General features: G+C 41.3%; 2 protein-coding genes across 4 annotated transcripts in view; one reads left to right on the top strand and one right to left on the bottom strand.

The window, feature by feature from the left end:
- The window catches only part of hspd1 (heat shock 60 protein 1), a 29384-nt gene extending 20227 nt beyond the window's left edge, over nucleotides 1-9157 (top strand). For both annotated transcript variants that reach the window (XM_068035696.1, XM_068035695.1), the window contains exons 9-12: nucleotides 6395-6640; nucleotides 7239-7413; nucleotides 8048-8226; nucleotides 8552-9157. In XM_068035696.1, the coding sequence (XP_067891797.1) occupies nucleotides 6395-6640; nucleotides 7239-7413; nucleotides 8048-8226; nucleotides 8552-8707 (756 nt within the window). In that variant the 3' untranslated portion in view covers nucleotides 8708-9157. The remainder of the gene's footprint in view (nucleotides 1-6394; nucleotides 6641-7238; nucleotides 7414-8047; nucleotides 8227-8551) is intronic.
- A 135-nt stretch (nucleotides 9158-9292) lies between these two features.
- The window catches only part of coq10b (coenzyme Q10B), a 31554-nt gene continuing 22578 nt past the window's right edge, over nucleotides 9293-18268 (bottom strand). For both annotated transcript variants that reach the window (XM_068035697.1, XM_068035698.1), the window contains exon 5: nucleotides 9293-11047. In XM_068035697.1, coding sequence (XP_067891798.1) covers nucleotides 10880-11047 — 168 coding nt within the window. In that variant the 3' untranslated portion in view covers nucleotides 9293-10879. The remainder of the gene's footprint in view (nucleotides 11048-18268) is intronic.

The raw sequence follows: 18268 nt of genomic DNA, 5'->3' as shown, positions 1-18268 counted from the left end.
GTATATTTAAGTTTGCAGACTGTGACTAGTGGAGTGGCCCAAGTATCAGTACTGGGGTCTCAACTATTTACAATCGATATTACTGACCTAGACAAAGAGACAGTTATGTATCTAAGTTTGCTGATGATACAAAGCTAGGTGGGAATGCAGGCTGTGAGGAGGACACAAAGAGGCTACAAAGAGGTATAGACAGGTTAAGTGAGTGGACAACAAGGTGGCAGATAGAGTATGATGTAGGGAAATTTGTGGTTATTCTCTTTTGTTGCAAGAATAGAAAAGCAGAATTTTTTTTAAAAGCTGTGAAACTTGTAAATATTGTTCATAAAGATTTGGATGCACTCATACAAGGAACACAAAGTTAGCATGTAAGTACATCAAGCAATTAGGAAGGCAAATGGCGTGATGTAGTTCAATCCCCTTGCAATAAAGGCCAAGAATAAAGAAGTCTTGCTATAATTATACGGAGCTTTGGTGAGCCCACACCTTGGAGTACTCTACGCAGTTTTGGTCTCCTTTTCTAAGGAACGATATACTTGCATTGGAGGCAGAACAACAAAAGTTCACTAGACTCTTTCCTGGGGTGGGAGGGTTGCCCTAGTACGAGAGGCTGAGTAAATTGGGCCTATACTCTGGAGTTTAGAAGAATGAGAGGTGACCTCATTGCAACAGATAATATTCTGAAGGGGCTTGACGGGGCAGACACTGAGGTTGTTTCCCCTGGCTGGGGAATCTAGAACACAGGCACAGTTTCAGGATAAGGGGCTGATCATTTAGGGCTGAGATGAGGAGAAATTTCTTCAAAGGGTTGTGACCAGATAGCTTGCATCCTAGGGTCTTAAAAGAAGTGGCTGCAGAGATATATGGTTATAATCTTCCAAAATTCCTTAGATTCTGGAAGAGTCCCAGCAGATTGGAAAAAAACAAATATAACACTTTTTTTCAAAAAAGTAGGAAACAGAAAGCAGGAATCTATAGGCCAGTTAGCCGTACATTTGTCATGGGTTGGTAAGCTGTAACTAGTGGAGTGCCACAAGGATCATTGCTGGGTCCTCAACTATTTACAATTTATATTAATGACTTGGATGAAGGGACTAAATTTGCCAATAACACTAAGATGGGAAGGAAAGTAAGTTGTCAAGAAGAGGTTAAGTGTCTACAAAAGGGTTAAGTGAGTGGGCAAAAGTTTGGCAGATGGAGTATAATGTGGAAAATGTGAACTTGTCCACTTTGACAGGAAGAACAGAAAATTTGTATACTATTTAAATGGAGAGAGGTTGCAGAACTCAGTGGTACAGAGGGATCTGGGTTTCCTGGTACATGAATCACGAAAAGTTAGTATGCAGGTACAGCAAGAGGCACATGGAATGTTGGTGTTTATTGTAAAGTAGGGAAGTTTTACTGCAGCTGTACAGGACCTTGGTGAGACCACATCTGGAGTACTGTGTACAGTTTTGGTCTCCTTATTTGAAAAAGGATATCGAGGCATTTGGGACCTGAGTGATGGGGCAAGCAACTGTGTACCTCCTTAATTTCACAATCCTTCGATATGATTGGTCATTAGCACAGGGCCTGAGATGGAAGTATAAATTAGAATGGGTGAATTCAATGGCTAAATTGGTATGCTGTTTAAAAACCCAGTTATTTCATTTAACAGGGTATAACTTTTTCAGTGGTTTTTACAGCAAAACTAATAGCATGAAAAGGCACGTTCTCATCAGTTCAGATTGCAATCTGTGGGAACGTCAAAGCACCCTGTGGAGAAGCATAGAATCCCTGCCAACAGCTTCTGGATTTCTGCATTTAACTGTGTATGTCTGGACTCCAGGGGCTGAATTTTATTTAAAACGCCACAAATTGCAGCGGCGCGCTTTGAAGTCAGCGGCCTTCAGGTGTGGATTCACCACCACTGCGCCCCCGCGATGTTTTGCACGGGGCTCATTTAAATGGAGGGGGTTGAATGGCTGCCCTGGTTGACGTAAGGGGGTGGCTGCTCCGTCCTGAGCAGCGGTGTCTGGCACCACCACGCAGGCATCGGCGCCATTTTAAAAGGAAATCTGCTTCAAGCCTTAGGAATAAAGTGAATTTTTAATGCTGGAAGCCCTTTCCCAGCACCGCCCCCACCCCCCCGCCACCCAATGTTATTTTTTATTGGCCTATATCTCAAATTTATTTTCCCAACCTGAACATTCCCCCCCTCACCCCCACCCCCAACCTAATCACATTTGCCCTTCAGCCCCTTCCCACTATCCCCACAGCCAATGTATTTTTCCCACTCCTTCCTCCCAGTCTGATAATTTCACTCCTCTCTCTTTCCCCCCCCCCCCCCCCCCAAACCATCGTCTCGGCGCCCGGTCCAGGTAAGTTGATGAACATTTTTTTGCATAAGTCTGAGTAGGCAAATGAAGGCTCCGCTGCTTGGTGACGGGTGCCACACCGAGGCTTCGCCACTGGCGGTAAAATGCAGCGGGGCTTTCTCAGCGGCGGGGGTCATGACGGGCCTCTCCCGAAAGAATTTTCTGGGCCCCCCCCCCTTCCACGACCCCCAACGTCTGATGCTCAATACATTACTTGAGTAGCTGCTGCTTTTGGCTACTTTTCACAATTGAAGTTTAATATGGTAGAACTTAAATTGTCCTCTTATTTTTAGTGAGAATTAAATTTGCATGTACAAACTGAAATACTACCATAGATACTGAGAGATGAAACTTGGGTGGGGGGTTGGTAAGTTTAAAGTTGAAGGAGATTATCATATGCACGTGTAAAACTTTATAGACAAATTTTACTGGAAAATATTAAAAGTATAAATACAATGATTTTAACATCTGTTGGCTGCATTATAGCCCCTGGTTCACTTAGCTCCAGTTGTAGGTTGACTATTTTACTTATGCTGTGTCATTGTCCAAAGTACAGTGGCTAAATCTGAATACAGACCAAGACAGCAATTAAATATTCAACCTTGAGTACTCTGACTGGACTTGATGTGGTTTGGAATTCACTGCTCATCTCAGGCTGTTGAATAAATGCATCAGAGATGCTATGAACTTGAGGTTGGTTCCAGAAGGTAGCTTCATAACTTGTTTTAAATATCAGCGGAAATTCTTAACTCGTATCATTGGGGACTAAAGAATTCCAACTGCCACTTGTCTGCCCATTCTGCTAGCCTATCTATGTCCTGTTGCAGTTGATTGGTATCATCCTCACTCTCTGCTACACCTCCAAGTTTGGTATCATCAGTAAATTTTGATATTTTACTCTCTCTTCCAATATTTAAGTCATTTATGTATATCGAAAAAGCAGAGGTCCTAGCAGTGACACTTGGAACACCACTGTCTACCATCCTCCAGTCTAGAAAACAACTATTTATCTCGACTTGCTGTTTTCTGTCCTTAAGTCAATTTTTTTAATCCAAGCTGTTACTGACCCTCTTATCCATGAGCCTCAATTTTGTTGACCAGCCTTTTTTAATGGTGGATTGTCAAAGGCTTTCTTAAAATCCATATAGACCACATCCATTGCTTTGGTTTTGTCACCCTTCTGTTACTTCATCAAAAAAAAATCAATTAGATTAGTCGAGCACAATCTGCCTTTTATAAATCTGTTCTAGCTCTCCCCAATTAACTCATACCTCTCCGAGTATCTTTTTCACTGATTATTATTTCTAAAACCTTACCCACCACAGATATTAATCTGACTGGCCTATAGTTACTAGAAATGTCCTTGCATCCTTTCTTGAATAAGCCACTCTAGTCCTCTGGCACCTTCCCTGTATCTAGGGAAGATTGGAAGATTATATCAAGCCCTATTGCTATCTCTACTCCCACTTCTTTCAGCAACCTGGGATACTAGCCATCCACACAAGGCAATTTATCCACTCTAAATATAGCCATCCTTTCCAGTACATCCTGCCTATCAATTTTCACCTCCTCTATTACCTCCACCATCTCCGCTTCTACTGATATTTTGTCAGCCTCCTCTTTCTTAGTAAGCACTGATTCAAAGCCTTGCCCTGTGTCTCTTAAGTATTTATCACCCTCTTTTTTTCCCCCAATTGGCCCCACCTTACCTCTTGCTATCCACTTACTATTTACATACCAGTAGATTTTTGGATTCCCTTTTAGATTAACCGCCATTCTGTTCTCATTCTTTTTGCCAGTTGTATTTTCCTCTTCACTTCCCCTCTTATTGTATTTGGCCTGATTCTTCTTTGAAGAATTCACCTAACATGCATCATGCACCATCTTTCTTTTGTTTCATTATAATTCCGTATTGCCTCGTCGTCCAAGGAGCCCTGGCTTTGGTTACCTTTGGCTGGATTTTACCTTAGGCGGATGGGAATTTGCACCAACGTAAAAGTCGGTGGCGAACTCGCTTCCACCTGGCCCGGGGATCCGTCCCATATTTTACAGGTCCCCGGTCTTTAACTGTCCCGAGGCAGGACTTCCACCCATTTGAGGGAGGAGGTTCCGCCTCAGTGAGCTGCCAGCCAATCAGCGGGCTGGCAGCTCTTAGTTATAGCAGCGCCACCGAGAGTGGTGGCCACTAATGGGACTGCAGCCCATCCGACGCATGGAGTCTGGAGACGAGGCAAGTTGGACTTGCCTCACCAGGGGGATCGGTCCTTCCCTAGTGAGGTTGGAGTGGTCGTTGGGGGTGAGGGAGGCGTCTTAGGTCCTGTGGGTGGGTTGGGAGGCAGTGGCAGCCCTCAATCAGGCACCCTGTGCCCGACTGCCATGGCCCCCCCCCCCCCCAGGGATGTGGAAAGACTGGCAGCTATCACTGGGTGGCCTTTCACGTCCTCAGCACGCCCACTTGCCATGGGTAAAATACCTGTGGATGTGGGTGGGGGCCCTTAAGTGACTACTTACGGGCCTTGATTGGCCTCGGGTGGGCGGGCCGTTCCCCCCCCCCCCCCCCACACTGTTGTAAAGTTGACCAGAGGCGGGAGCGGGGCAGGTAGGCCTCCCGCTCAATTTTACGCCGCCACCATCCGACCTGCTGGGACGGTGTAAAATTTATCCCCTTGTCTTTCGCCTTTGTTGGAATGTACCTAGCCTGCACCTTAAAGATCACCCGTTGCTCCCTTAATTTTTCCTGTCAATCTTTAGTTCCATTTTATATTGGCTCGATCTCCTCTCATCCCCCTTGAAGTAAGTCCTCTTCCAATTTAAAAGATTTACCTTCGGTTGTTCCTTGTCTTCATTGCTTATCTAAACCTTATACAATAATCATTCTTACTGAAGTGTTCCCCCACAGACACTTGGCCCACCTCATTCCCCAGCACCAGATCCAGCAATGCCTCCTTCCTAGTTGGACCAAGAACATATTGGTCAAGGAAGTTATTCTGAACGCGTTCCAGAAATTCCGTCCCCTCCTTTCCCTTTACTTTAACATTATCCCAAACAATATTTGGGTTATTGAAGTCCCTCAATAGCACCACTCTCTAATTCTTACATCTGTCATTTCCCTGCAGATTTGCTCCTGACTAATCTCTCACTATTTGGAGGCCTGTAGAATACCCCCAGCAGTGTGTTCATCCCCTTTTTTGCTTCTCTTTGTCCCCTCAAGGACATCTCTTTTCCAACAGTACAATGTCTTACCTATTCAGTACTGCCAGCCGATTTCCCTTTTTTTCCTTCCCTATCTTTTCTGAACACTTTGTGTCCTTACCATTTTTAAGTCATGTTTCTGTTATTGCCACTACATCATATTCTGAAATGGCTGTTTGTGCTTGTAGTTCACCAGTCTTCACCACAATGTGTGTCTTTGTATTCCTCATAGTTGTTCTTAGTCTGTTTTTATCTACTATGGTGCTACTTCCTTCTCGAGTACTATATAACACTCGCTCCTTTCTGCAGCTTAGTCCTCTTTTCTACTTCTGTATGTTGGTGCCCACCGCCCTGCCAATTTAGTTTAAATTCTCTTCAACCACGCAAGTGAAACTCCCCACGAGGACCTTGGTCCCAGTCCTGTTGAGGTGCAACCAATCCCTTTAATAGGTGCCTCCTGCCCCAGCACTGATCCCAATGACCCAAGAATCAGAAGCCCTCCCTCCTGCACTGTGCCTCAAGCCATTCATTGATCCTCCCTATCTTCCTATTTCTACTCACTAACGTGTGGCACTGGGAGTATAATTTAAACTTTTAAATCCTTTTTTTTCCATATTTGTTGTTTGTACTTGTATCTGCTTGATACATTCACTTCAACTCATCACAACCAACTGAACTGTCTACAAATTGAGGAAAGTCATTTAAATTTGGTATTTTTGAAGACTGGTTTTCAATGAGACTTGTCAGCTGTAAGATTTGAGTAATAGATTTACCTTGAATTACAAAGGTTTTTGTGCAAATAGATCATAACAAAAATTTCATATGTCTAACTGTGCAAACTTTTGTAGGTATTTGGGGATGAAGCACTTGGGCTGAATGTGGATGATATCCAGGCCCATGACTTTGGTAAAGTCGGCGAAGTTGTAGTCACCAAAGATGACACTATGCTGTTGAAAGGCAAGGGTGACAAGACTGCGATTGAAAAGCGCGTTCAGGAAATTGTGGAAATGTCAGAAGTTACGACGAGTGAATATGAGAAGGAAAAGCTAAATGAAAGGCTGGCCAAACTATCAGATGGTGTGGCAGTGTTGAAGGTAAATAAGTTGTAGACTTATGCAATTTGTGGGCACAAACAGTGTGTGTATATTGATATGAAAATTGGATTTGGATTGACTTTAAGTTGGCTTAGTGCTCATCACAGTCGAACTAATACCAAAAAGAATGGGAATTTCAACTGTCTTTAACCCAAGATTAGTTATTGGGAATGGGCAGTCCAACATGGTTACAAAATGTGGCTGGAGAATGGCTAACCCTAAAAAGCGCTGTCTACTTAAATCTTCTAATAATGGCATGTTCCTGCAACAGTAATATTGTTTCCACTCCCTGAATTCAAATGACACTTAGCAGTTAACTAACTTCTGCTGGAGTATTCCTTTTCTTAACCCTGGCTACATTTCAGCTTCCTTTAAGGGGCAGGGGGGTGGGCAAATTCATGATTCTGCTTTCAGTTGATAACAAAGTGTCAAAGACACATCTTAATAAAGAAGCTGCTTTTCTTTCAGTGCCATTTGTGGACCTGCAGAGTCTGCAGTTGGTTTTGTGTCTTATTTACATATGTGACAGAAGTGGCATTGCAAATATTAATTTTATACTTCCAATTACATTGAACTAACTATTCAATTGTGGATATAGATTGGTGGCACTAGTGACGTAGAAGTGAATGAGAAGAAAGACAGAGTAACTGATGCACTTAATGCTACTCGAGCTGCTGTGGAGGAAGGTATTGTTCTTGGTGGTGGGTGTGCTCTACTACGCTGCATCCCAGCATTGGATAATCTCCAACCAGTCAATGAAGACCAAAAAATTGGTAAGTGAGTCAGAAGTTATTTTTCCTTTTGTTTTTTGTAGCTGCAAATTGCTTTTTATAAAAACAAAATACCTGTGCACGACTTGTCTGGAACATTCTATCATACACTTGAACTTGAGAACTGTAGGTTGTAGCTTTACCTTAATGTGAAACATCCTTTCAGTTTTTCTGTTCTGCTTCAACTTGTGTGTGTGTGGCCTAGTCAGTAAGTGGAGATGTTGACATAACTGTCACCAAAAGGAAGCACATTTTCATGAGCTTTTACTTCTGTGGGAGCATTTTGCTTTTGGATAGACACTTGTAAAACCACTTGCCTACATTTGGTAATACTCAAGCAATGTTCCTTCCAGCTTCTGTCTGCTGTGCACAGCTGGCTTTTTGCACTGCATGGTCCCTTTAAGATTGATACACATGTGTGCATCTTAAAGGGAGCATTAATTATGCACAGCCTGTTTGTTCCCTGTCTGGCATATTCCTCATTTATGTGCAACTTAAAGGGAACATTGCTCAAGTTTAAACAAAGCCTTTTATACGCTGGAATGGAGTAGTAAACCATGACTTTCAGACATTTATGTGGAGGGTTCATGATAAAGTAATGGACATTTTTACATGCTGACCTTCTGAATTTCAACAGGAATTGAAATTGTTAGTAAAGCTCTGAAAATACCTGCTATTACAATTGTCAAAAATGCTGGCGTTGAGGGAAGCCTAATTGTGGAGAAGATCTTGCAGAGTCCACCGGAGATTGGCTATGATGCAATGGCTGGGGCGTTTGTGAAGATGGTAGAAAAAGGAATTATTGATCCCACAAAGGTACACACCCAGTTCATAGCATTGTAAATGTTTTCCTATGATTGCCAGATTTTTTTTTCTAATCCATCCAGTTATGATTGCTTATTGCATTAGTTATTTTTAGGTACAGACTATGCATAATTGGCTCTGGTCACTTAATACAATGAACTCATCAACTTTAATTCTGTTGGGAGTAAAGTCACCTCCCTCCATTTCCCCCCTCCAAAGAAACCCTTAAAATAAATGATTCTGCACAAGTTCCCCAGGGCAATGTCTTCAGTTTGCTTGCAAGTTCAAATATGATCTATGGTACAACAATTGAAAATGTTATATTTTCCACTTGCAGGTGGTGAGGACTGCTTTGCTGGATGCAGCTGGAGTTGCCTCTCTCCTAGCAACAGCAGAAGCTGTAGTTACAGAAATCCCAAAGGATGACAAGGCACAAGGAATGGGGGGTATGGGTGGCATGGGTGGTGCAGGTATGGGTGGTGATATGTTTTAATTCCCCTGCTGCAGATCTTTTCCAATGAACTAAGGTGACTGATATGTTAAATATGGTCTCAGTTGAATGGCTGCTTCCATAGTGAAGACTACAGGATGAATGAGTATGAACCAGGCTTTATGGAAAAAGGCTCTATTATTGAAAACTTGTAATTAAGTTAGTGGAGCCGAGTTGGACTGTGCTGGATCTCATAAGTAACTTGTTTACTGCCCCTCAGTGTCAGTGCTCAGAATTGTAATTTATTTTATATTCTGAATAAAAATCAACATTTGTACATTCCTTGAAGTACTGGATGTGTGAACCACATACAATAAAACCAATGAGTTTTAAGTAACAGGCTAAATGATCAAGGCAGGTTTTCTGTGAAAAACAAGACTCCGATCTGTATACTAGCCAGTGCAGTACAAGATATCATGTAACATTACCATAAATAAAAGCAGATGGTTATCATACCTGTTTTGTGACTTCTGTGGGGTAGTTTGTGTTTTAGGAAACAGTTCTGTAAAGTGCTGCACTAACCCAATTTTCCAAGTTGCTCAGTAAAGAATTACATGCAATTCTGACAGCTGATAAAAGTGGAGACAGTCACAGTGGAATTGTGTTTATTGAGCAGAGGCAAGATTTAACTACACATACATACCCCAAAACTGTATATACATTTTACAAAGATCTTACAGATTGAAACATTAATTTGTGCCCTTTGAAATCACAGGTATGTAGGTATTTAAATAAAAATAAGTGACAATCAACTTGACTGCCAAACTACTTTTTCATTTCAAGCAATGCAAAATGTAAATTTTCTGTTTGCAATACAATGCATAGCTTCCCCCCTTCCTCCCCCCCAAAATTTGAGAATCCTGATTTTTGAAGTACTTAAGTTATTTCCTTTGTGTTAATTTTTTCACTAAGATGGAAATATTCTATTACAGAAGTATGCTTTAATCTGCTTGGAGGTAGTTCACAATATTTCTACCGTTCACAATTTATAGGAAGTTTGGGGGGAAATCACAAGGCACATCAAAAGTAGATACTTTTTAAATTATGAATATGCATAATTTTACTGTCCAGTTATACAAACTGGAGCTAAATATAATAGGCAGGAATTTTTTACTTTATCAGTGCCTGAGGAGGACTTAATACTTCAACTTCATCACAGTTGTTCTTAGAGGTGTACACACTTTTCATCCATGATTGAATGAGTTTTCCTGGTCTGACTCAACACCATCATGCATTAGTGTAACCAGTACAAAGGTTTAACTTATGCAATACAGAATTATGCTATCTTGTAGACTATTTATAAAGGCATGACAACTTGCTCAATAAGAGATCTTAGTGGTACAGGAGGCCTGAGTGCAGAAAAATACCATTGTACCACAATAGACTACTTATTCCTCTCTGTCAGAGAGGGGAACTAAAACAACTGTTAAGTTACAGGGACAACAAAAAACCCTTGGTGCACTTATCTCTCATTGGCAAACAGTGGAGAATGTTAAGCTGCTTTTTTTTGTGCAACTGGTAAAGAGGAGAAAGGCTGAAAGCTTATTTGGGTATCATTTTTAATCTCAAAAACAAATGGTTACTAGGTTACTCTGCTGTTGCTTTACAGTAGCAGTAATTGAGACTAACCATTTCCATAAATTGTTGCTATTGTAATTGCAGATGGCCCCCAACTCTCAGCTGGGGGATGGGACTAAAAATAATTTAAGGCATAGTTTTTTTAAAAAAGAATGTCAGCCTTTAAAATGTTTTATTTAACAATATGGAATTAGTGTTTGACACTAAAATCTCACTGCTCATGTTACTTGAACAGCCCAAAATACAGCTATGTAATTAGAAACTTTGCTGCCTTCTCCATCTACACTGGTTAAAACAAGTTATTGTAGCCAGTGCAGCTTAATAATGCACCACAACATGTGGAAAAATTACATTTAGTTACAGCTGAAATATTTGCACTTTATATACATGTATACTTGCATCTATATAATGCATTTTCTGTAGTAACACTTTTCCAGAAAGCTTTTCCAAAAAATTTACAGTGTTGTATTATAAAATCAAGTGATACATGTAGGTAAAGAAAGTCACTCCCACAATTGCAGAAGTGGAAATGGGCCACACTAATAAATAAATTATACAAATTTAAGGGGACCTACAACGGTTCCTTCCAACCTTTATTTACGTGTGATGCACCTCGTGAAGCATAAGTTCTCGTGGGATGTTTGTTTCCGGACCATACATTTTTTTTGCTCTTCTTTCAAATGCTGCTACCATCTGCTTAACAACTTCATCAAAAAAAACAGTGGCAAGCTGAGAGTGAAGCAAAGAACGGAATTCAAAAGAAATCTGCAGATTAAAAAATGATTAAATTTAGTTCCCTTTTATACCAGGAGCAAGTACAAAATGAAATACTAATGTTTAACTTAATACAAATGTAGAACAGAAAAGGCAGACATTGTCATCATTAAATAAATTGCAAAACAGTCTCAACTTTGAAAGAATGAATGACTTGCATTTACGTAATCCCATTCATGACCTTTGGACAATCCAAAGCACTTTCCAGCTAATGATACAATAGTGACTACACATCAGAAAGTAACATAGCAAACAGCCAAGCTCATCTGCTCGAACCCTCATTCAGGCATTTCTTACCTCGACTTGACTCAGTCATCTCCTGGCAAACCTCTGACCCTGCAGCCTCTAAACTCAAGGTCATCCAAAACCAGAGAGAAAACACAGCAGGAGCAGAGCTTTAAAAAGCACGCCAAAAGGAACAGAGTTGGAGACCAGAGAGAGAGAGCGCGCGGAAGTAGAGCTTTAAAAAGCGCGTCAAAAAGGAACAGAGTCGATGAACAGATCCGGAGACCAGAGAGAGAAAACACAGTGGAAGCAGAGCTCTAAAAAGCACGTCAAAAAGGAACAGAGTCGATGAACAGATCCGGAGACCAGAGAGAGAGAAAACACAGCGGAAACAGAGCTTTAAAAAGCACATCAAAAAAGGAACAGAGTCGATGAACAGATCCGGAGACCAGAGAGAGAGAACACAGTGGGAGCAGAGCTTTAAAAAGCTTTTTTGCACTTGGAAACCTGCGACCAGTGGTGTACTGCAGTTGCTGTTTTAGTGTACATTAATGATTTAGACGTGAATATAGGAGGTATGATCAGTAAGTTCGTAGAGGATACGAAAATTAGTGGTGTGTAAGTAGTGAGAAGGAAAGCCTTAGATTACAGCACAATATAGATGGGCAGAGCAGTGGCAAATGGAATTTAATCCTGAGAAGTGTGAGGGGATGCATTTTGGGAGGACCAACAAGGCAAGGGAATATACAATGAATGATAGGACCCTAGGAAGTACAGAGGGACCTTGGTGTACTTGTCCATAGATCACTGAAGGCAGCAGCACAGGTAGATAAGGTGGTTAGGAAGGTATATGGGATACTTGCCTTTATTAGCTGAGGCATAGAATATAAGAGCAGGGAGGTTATGATGGAGCTGTATAAAATGCTAGCTAGGCCACAACTGGAGTACCCTCTACAGTTCTGGGCACCACACTATAGGAAGGATGTGATTGCACGGGAGAGGGTGCAGAGGAGATTAACCAGGATGTTGCCTGGGCTGGAGCATTTCAGCTATGAAGAGAGACTGGATAGGCTAGGGTTGTCTTCCTTAGAGCAGAGAAGGCTGAAGGGGGACCTAATTGAGGTATACAAAATTATGAGGGGCATAGATAGGAATAACTTTTTCCCTTAGCGGAGATGTCAATAACCAGGGGGCATAGGTTTAGAGGGTATTTGAGGAAAATCTTTTTCACCCAGATGGTGGTTGGAATCTGGAACACACTGCCTAAAGGGGCAGCAGAGGCAGGAACCCTGACAACATTTACGAAGTATTTAGATTAACACTTGAAACACCACACCATACAAGGCTACGGGCCAGGTGCTGGAAAATGGGACGAGAATAGATAGGTGCTTGATGGCCAGCACGGACACGAAGGGCCTGTTTCTGTGCTGTGTAACTCTATGACTCTGCTGCCCATATCTTGATTTGCCCCAAATCACATTCATCCATCACGCCAGAGCTCGCTGACCTATACTGGTACCCAGTCCACCAATGTCTCAATTTTAACATTCCCATCCTCGTTTACAAATCTCTCCAAGGCCTGGCCCCACTCCTCACCTCTAACCTTCTCCAGCACTACAATCCTCCAAGATCTTTGTGCTCCTCTGAGTTCTCTGCTTCTCCATCCCTGATTTTAATCACTCCACCTTCGGTAGTCGTGCCTTCAGCTGCCTGGGCTCTGGACTCTTGAATTCCCAACCTTTCTACCTTGAAAATGCTCTTAGGTCACCTACCCTAATATCTTAAGAGCAAACTACTGATGATGCTGGAAATCTGAAGCAAAAACCAAAAATGCTGAAAATATGCAGGTCAGCATCCGAAGGAAAAAACGGAGTTAATGTTTCAACAACCCGATACGTTTTACTACATTACAGGCACTTTTTAAAAAAAAATTCATTCATGGGATGTGGCCGTCACTGGCAAGGTCAGCAATTGTTGGCCATTTCACAGGGCAGTTAAGAGTCAGAAACATTGCTGTGGGTCTGGAGTCATATGTAGGCCAGACCAGGTAAGGATGGCAGATTTTCTTCCCTAAAAGAACATTACTGAACCAGATGGGTTTTTGCAACAATTGACAATGGTCACCATTAGACTAGCTTTTAATTCCACATTTATATAAATGCAAGTAATTGCTGTTTCACAAACAGCAATGAGTTACACAATCAGATAATCTATTTAAGTGATGTTGATTGAGAGATAAATTTTGGCCAGGACACTGGAAAATTCCACAGCTCCTCTTCGAGATAGGGCAATTTTCCCTTGAGAGGACCTCAGTTTAATGACTAAAAGACAGCACCTCCAACATTCCCTCAGTACTGCCAGTGTCAGCCTACATTTTGTGCTCAAGTCTCTAGAGTGGGACTTGAGCCCACAACCTTCTGGCTCAGAAGCAAGAGTGCTACCAGTGAGCCAGAGCTCATACCTGTATTTGATGCTGCTGTTGATTCTGTATTATTGTTATTCTTCATCTTTTTCCAGTAATAATAAAAACGGACCAACTCATATGGAATGAGCTTTCATGACAAAGAGAGACATGTCACAACCCATTTCACAAGATGTCAAATTGGATTTATGCAAATATGTAGTTCTATTGGGTAGAATATCTGAAAGGTGTTAAAAAAAAACCAAAGCCCAAGTTCAACCTCTGGGATAAAGCAGCAGGAAAAAAAAAAACTTAAGCACTATAATCTCTTGAGAAAGATTAACTACTGGATGGTACTAGAGTTCCACAATATAAAATACGAAAACAATCCTTGATGAACAAGCAACTGTGAGTGATGTGCTGTTTGCAGAAGCTAACAGCTATTTGTGAGTTCCTGATTACTTGTGCACGGAGAGATTTTCAACAGTTGCATAAGCATGTCATTTGAGGTCCCTCATTTCAAAAGAATACTTAGCTTCTTATATGTTTACATCCTGAATTGAGAGAAGATTCACTCTCCTAGTTTAAACTGAATTGGCAGGGGGATGGGCATCAGCATATAGAAGTAGAACAGAGGAATAAGGTACATAATGTGATGTTAGACAGTACTAGAAACAGGAGTAGCTCCATATTTGATAGGACTGGACTTGACTTCCAAGAGAATTCAATAGATTCACAGTGACCCCTGAAACCTACCCCACTTAAAACCACTTACCCCTTTTCCTCTCTGTCTCATGTGTGCGCGCGCACACATACACGCAAGGGAATGCGTGACTGGATGCAACTGCGACAATTTCAGGATAAGGTATATTGCTCAAATAATTAATCTTCTGTTTTAAAACTACAAGAAAACTTGTTGCTGTCTATTTACTTGACAAATAAAACACAAAGTTGTTAAACCCGAATAACAAAAAACACTTGCTGCGGTCAGGTGGGAGTTGAACAGTGGGAATCACCCACACCCCTCGCCACGTGGCTGTAACACCATTAACTAATGGTACAAAGACTATGGGACACAGATTGAAGGTTTTGGGCAAGAGATGTAGGGGTCTTTATGAGGGAGAACTTTTTTTTTTTTAAACGCAGTGGCTGGCAATGACCTGGAACTTGCTGCCCACGAGGGTGGTGGAAGCAAAGACAATGATTTCAAAAGGAAATTGGATGTCCACTTGAAGGAAATAAACTTGTAGGGCTATGGAGATCGAGCAGGGGAGAGGGACTGACTGGATTGCTCTGTGGGGAGCAGTCATGGACTCGATGGGCCCAATGGCCTCCTTCCGTGCCATAAATAACTAAGATTCCTACAGTTTGGTGAATCTAGACCCTTAAAGAATGTGGTATTATATCCCAAAAGAGAACAATAGTGCTGGAAGAAGGAGCTGGAGAAATCTGAACCCAAAGTAAACCTGCCGACCGAAATTTATGAAAAGTGACTAGTTCAGCATTACTCACCATTAATATTTAGACATTTATCATGCTTAAATTCATGCAGAAAATTTAAAACATAGAAAGTTGTGTGTATGTTTCCTGGGTGAAGTACAAGAATTTTTAAAACTATGACAATCAAAATAGTATACCTTACATACAAGTAAGCTGTTCTGGCGGTGGGGAAGAAGCTGAGGGAACTGAACAAGAACCTGAAGGGGAAAAAATTGCAGGGCGACAGGGAAAGGGTGGCAGTCAGGGACTAGCTGAATTGCTCTTGGAGAGCCGGCATAGGCTTGATGGGCTGACTGGCCTCCTCCTATGCTTTAACTAATGATTCTATTCTGCAAATTCCTCATCGTGCTGAAATATCTCAAAGTGCTTCACAATTAATTAATTTTTGGATTGCAGTGACTCCTGTTATGCTGTAAATCTGTACTGCAACCTTTCACAAACAGTAATAAGATGACTAACCAATTCATTCTAGTGTTTGCAATAATAAATTAAAGGTAATAAGTATAAAGTCGGAAAATATAAAAAGGACTAAAGCTTTTTTTTTTAAAAAGCTGGAAGGTGTTTTATGGGGTAGTTCTTCCATCACTTTGACTGTTAATTTTTGAGAGGAAATCCCTGTTAAAAATCAGTGAGATCTTCTGAATTTATAGAAGTTCCCATTGTGAGAATTTAATCAGATTGTAACGCAAGTTACAGAAAAAACTGTCTACTGTATATAATATTTCTTTTGTAAAAGACCCTTCACTATGTAAGTAGTGAAGACCTATATTTTCAATGCAGATTGTAAGAGCTAAAATGTTGGCTAACAAGCTAGAAAGGGTATTATAAAAGCAAAATACTGCAGATGCTGGAAATCTGAAATAAAAACAAGAAATGCTGGAAATACTCAGCAGGTCTGGCAGCATCTGTGGAGAGAACAGAGTTAGCGTTTCAGGTCAGTGGCCCTTCATCAGAAAGGGCATTATCTTGATTTACTGTAGTCTGTATGATGAATGTATGCGAACAGGTTTGGTCTATCACATGCAAAGAAATACCACCAGACTTTGCAGCTCTAAACTCTTCTAAATAAATCATAGCCAGTGAGTGAAAGTGCTTCAGATATTGTAAACTGAGGAAGTACTTGAATTAGATATTGCCTTCCTTTAGTATTTTCAAAGTATTTCAATGCTCCTAAGCAATTAATATTCAAAGGAGCTTACAGAGCCTTTTGGGTTGTGCAAGAGGGACCTGATGCCATTGAAACTTAACAGTCTTGAGCACAGAAGATTCCTGAAACAAAAATGGGAATGGGTGCATTATAGAAGCTTTTTTTGGAATTTCTCATATGGAAAAATCTCATGCCTCCAGGGCACCAAACATTGATGTGAATGCGGATGCTGCTTCTAACAGATGGAAACAACCTACAAAGATTACATGTAATGCCCCTCTTCAGCTCATCCCATAAAAGAACATTTTGAAAAGAATGGTTACTTTCAGTTCCTTTTAAGATGAGGTTGGAAATACTAATTGATGCATCTGCTGTGTTCTTTTGGGGGTAGTTCACAAGTTCATGGAATACATGATTTCTCTTTAGATCACAGAAAATCCAGATTTGAGTATATTGGGAGACACAACATTCCCCCTCAAATTCTTTTCCCTCCCCTACTGAATCCAGTTATTCACACTAGGATGTGTTTCTATGGGCACTGGCAATCATCCAGCATTTTGGCCATTTCTCATGTGCAAGTCCAGGAATGAGTATTGAGAGGCTATTCAATCATAAGGCCATCGTATCTGCATATATTCCAGTTAAAAAGGGGAAGGGATGACTGGCTAAGTTTTAGGATACAAACTCTTGACGACTTTTTCCCCTCTCTACCTTGGTAACGGAGGGCATTTGTAGTTCCCACGTCTGCCTAGTTAAGTCCCACTGGGCCCTTTATTCTATATAGTTCAAACCACATAAGAACATAAGATATCTACTTATCTACATTTATTTACTTAGAATACTGGTAGCATTGTCAACTGTGCCACACTAGGACTTTGAAATGTGAGAACACAATAATCAGTGCCACTGGGTTCTTGTGTCTGATCTTGATTCTTAAATCCAGTTACTGGACTTTAAAAGAACGTTTTTTTTTAAAATCAATTTCATTTCCATCAACACCAAGGGCATTCTACAGATTTTTCCACTTTCGAAATGTATCCTTCGATCCACATATCCTTTCAAACTATCACCCAATCTCAAATCTCTCTTCCCTCTTCACTGATCTTGAACGTTGCCTCCCAAATCTATACCCCTTTCTTGCAACTCCATGTTTAAATCTCTGTCCCTGTTACAGCACTGAACCAAACTAAAACATCCTCCTTGACTGTAACTGTAGAGCATTATCTCTCATCCTCCTTCAATGCCTATTCTCTATTGTCCAGCTCAAATGGGATGATCTTCACTTGGTGACACTTGCTTATTCAAAATGAGCCAGAGCTAAAGCTCTCTTCCCAACAGTTACCTCTGGAAACTCCAAAACAAATCTCTTTGCCACCTCCACTCCCCCATCCAAATGACATCGGCACACATCCATATGTGTGCTGACAATACACAGTTCTACATCCCCATCACTCCCTTCAATCTCTCCATTGCCTCTGTGTTGTCACACAATTTGTCAGATATCCAGATTTGTGAATGAGGTATAATTTTCTTTCAGTTAAACTGTGGGAAAGCTTAAACCATCATCTTTAGCACCTGACCACCAATTGCAACCTTCCACTTGAACTACTCTTGAGCTGAACCAGGCTGTCCACCATCTTTCTTCTATCTGACCACAATTGAACCATAGACCAAATAATCTCAATCATAGGCCTGGACAACGTATGTCAGCCAAGAGCGACGTCTCAATTCATTCCATCTTCGCTGCCTCCGGAGAATTTTTGGCATCAAGTGGCAGGACCGCATCTCCAACACAGTAGTCCTCAACAACAAAAACAAGAAATGCTGGATTCACTCAGCAGGTCTGGCAGCATCTGTGGAAAGAGAAGCAGAGTTAACATTTCGGGTCAGTGACCCTTCTTCCGATGAAGGGTCACTGACCCGAAACGTTAACTCTGCT

Source organism: Heterodontus francisci, chromosome 7, assembly GCF_036365525.1.
Source record: "Heterodontus francisci isolate sHetFra1 chromosome 7, sHetFra1.hap1, whole genome shotgun sequence".
Classification (NCBI taxonomy): domain Eukaryota; kingdom Metazoa; phylum Chordata; class Chondrichthyes; order Heterodontiformes; family Heterodontidae; genus Heterodontus; species Heterodontus francisci.
Note: the sequence above shows the minus strand (reverse complement) of the source record. Positions and strands in the feature narration are given on the sequence as shown.